The sequence below is a fragment of the Cotesia glomerata genome, linkage group LG7, assembly GCF_020080835.1.
Source record: "Cotesia glomerata isolate CgM1 linkage group LG7, MPM_Cglom_v2.3, whole genome shotgun sequence".
NCBI classification, from domain to species: domain Eukaryota; kingdom Metazoa; phylum Arthropoda; class Insecta; order Hymenoptera; family Braconidae; genus Cotesia; species Cotesia glomerata.
The window spans coordinates 2,235,713-2,238,659 of record NC_058164.1 but is presented as its reverse complement, the minus strand read 5'-3'; the positions used below and the strand labels follow the sequence as shown (position 1 = coordinate 2,238,659).

The window sequence follows — 2,947 nt, the reverse complement described above, 5'->3', positions numbered from 1 at the left end:
TAAAGAAGTTTCACTTAAAAAACTTGCTATTTCTTCTATTAGTTTCTTTCACGCTCGATAAACCCAAAAATAAGCTATTAAATTAATGGGTTATATATATTTAATACGGTTATTAATAACAAATCGTGTGGGTATTTTTGCACGTACATTTAAACACAAGTAACCCACGCAACTGGCCTATGCTTACACAAATATTTTTCAAGTTCATCTCGTAATACTGTTATAATAATGGACACACATCGTGTCGAGAAATGATTTTAAGATCTTAAAATTACTTAACTTGTACTAAATATATATTTATCAGTATTTTATCAGATTACTAAAAATATTGAGGTAAATGTACCAGTAACCGGTGATGCTGAATATCCGTCTAAATGATATCAACTGTTAATTTTTAAATACGTTTATAATTATACTACATCCGTTGGAGTAGGAAATTATATTTTATTTTTAATTTGTTATAAATTTATCATGATTAACCATCCAGTAGTTATTTAAACTCTAATAATTAATGCAATGAATATTTGATTAGTTCTATAAAATATTAATCCAAAGATATAAAAATTTGTATCTAAAATTATATTATGTTTATCAACTTGAAAATTGTGAGCGTAAAATAGAAAACTAGCGCGTTGGCTTGATATATTTTATGTTATGTCAGTTAAAACGAGTAAAAAGTTTGACTTTTATCTGATATTTAACGATCATTTTTAGTACTATTATTAGATAAATGTCAGAATTATTTTAATAATAAGCTTTTATGTTTTACTTCAGCTTTTCCCATATTCTGTCAAACTCGTCATTAAACGGCTCGACGAGCTGCTTCTGGTTAGTCATAATAATTCCATCGTAGTTACCGAAGAAAGCTTGCATTGTCCAGTTAGTGCTGCCGTAAATCAAAGTATGTTTATCACTCACTGTGAATTTATGATGCATTAATGACGCCTTTGATCGTTGTATCCTCACTTTAATGCCTAATAAATCAATTTACAAATATATAAACTCAACTATGCACTATACTACTAAGTACTTAACAAGAAACAAATATATTAACTGGTTAAATAATCATAAAATATTACCTGTACGTCTCAATCGTGTTAATTGATCTCCACAAGCCGAATTTTCTGACATACTAGCATCAGCGATAACTCGGACATTAACTTTCCTCTTGTGAGCTCGAGAAATCGCATTTATTATTTCCTGGCATGTTACGATGTACATACAGACATCTAGGGTCTTCTTTGCGTTGTCCATATAATAGATTATGCGACTGGAACATTGTAATTTAATGTCAATTGTTATCAATTGACAGGTGATGTACAGTATTGACGGAAAATTTCCGGACAACCTTCTTGTTTACTTTTTAATTTAAATATGATACATAAACAAATTAACTTGATCTATAAAGAAAATTCTATTTTATTTTACAAAGTGTGAACGATCGTGTCATTGACTTTCTTCTTGATTTATTTTACTTTTAATAAATTTTCATCTTGTCCAGAAAATTTCTGTCGGTAGTGTAATGTGTTACATCATTATTATAAATAGAAAAAAAAATAATATTAAAATTGAAACATCTGATAATTAAAAAAAATTTTTTTTTAATAAATTCAATATAGTAAGATAAATTCATTTAAAAAATTCTATCTTTAGAAGCTCTAAAAAATTATCAATGCAATTTTTGAGAAATAATTTTCTAGACCTAGTTTATTTTTGAAAAAAAATCAAAAAAATTTTGATGAAAATTAAGTTAGCCGATGTTTAAAAATTTTTATAATTTTTTTTTTTATTGAAAAATTATTCGGCTTAGAATAATAACTATCTATCTTTATTGAAAAAATTATTAGAAAAAAATTTTCATTTGTAAAAAATTTGAAAAACTATAAGTGCATTTTTTAAAATATATTTTGTCTTAATTTAATTATTAAGAAAAATTAAAAAATTAAAAAACGTCGGCTAATTTTAGTATTATAAAATTTTGAAGTTTTTGATAATTTCAGTGTTATAAAAAAATTATAATACTAAAGTTAGCCAATATTTTTAATTTTTTTTTTTCATTAATTAAATTATAACAAAAGAACATTTTTAAAAAAATTGCACTTTTTATTTTTTTGTAATAATTATTTCAATTAAAAAAAAATTCTAAAAATTTTTAGATGTCAGCAAAATTTTCATTACTGAATTTAGAAAATATCTAACAATTTTTTAGATTTTTATAACAATTACATTACAATGAAAAAAATTCCATATGTAGAAATTTAAAATAATTTCAAGTGAGAATTTTTTTTTAATATTTTTTTTTATAATAATTAATTTGTTATAAAATTTCGAGCATTTTTAGATGACATTAAAGTCAGCTGTCACTCGACCAATTTTTAATTTTATTTAACAATTAAATTAATTCTAAAAAATTATTGTTAAAAAATTGCCTTTTTTATTTTTTAAAATTTCTACATGTCAATTTTTTTTCCATAATTCATTTGTTAAAAAAATTCAAAAAATTGTTAAATGTCTACTAAATTAATTTTGATAATTTTTAGACGTCTGCTAATTTTAGTATCATAAAAAATAAAAATAATAAAAAAAAGTTAAATTACTTGATACAATTAATTGGACATCTTGAACCACATGCTTTCTTCCTCGACGCATGTGATCGGCACCCCATAGAATCTTCAGCAAAAAAAAATACCTCACTTATCAATTTATTATTTTCATCCTGCTCTTCTTGACAAGCTTTAGCTTTTTTATAACTTCTCCACAATCTCCAGCATAATTCTGTTGTAAGTACTCCAACTCCAGTGCAAAATGTTATTGAAATTATTCTGTTAATCATTTTTAATAATTAACTGTTGCGTTGTAATTGTTAGAAAGAAGCTCGAGTCAATTGTTGTTTTGTTTGGTCCTCGTTGGTGTGTTCATGAATCAGAAAACGCGGGACATAAGCGTA

General features: G+C 24.5%; 1 protein-coding gene across 1 annotated transcript; it reads right to left on the bottom strand.

Annotated features, from left to right (window-relative positions):
• LOC123269536 (mitochondrial cardiolipin hydrolase) lies at window positions 1-2,947 on the bottom strand. The gene is made up of 3 exons (XM_044735317.1): window positions 2,598-2,947; window positions 1,080-1,270; window positions 1-974 (listed from the first exon to the last, which is right to left on the bottom strand). The coding sequence occupies exons 1-3, from the start codon at window positions 2,831-2,833 to the stop codon at window positions 766-768; spliced, it is 636 nt and encodes a 211-aa protein (XP_044591252.1). The 5' UTR covers window positions 2,834-2,947; the 3' UTR covers window positions 1-765.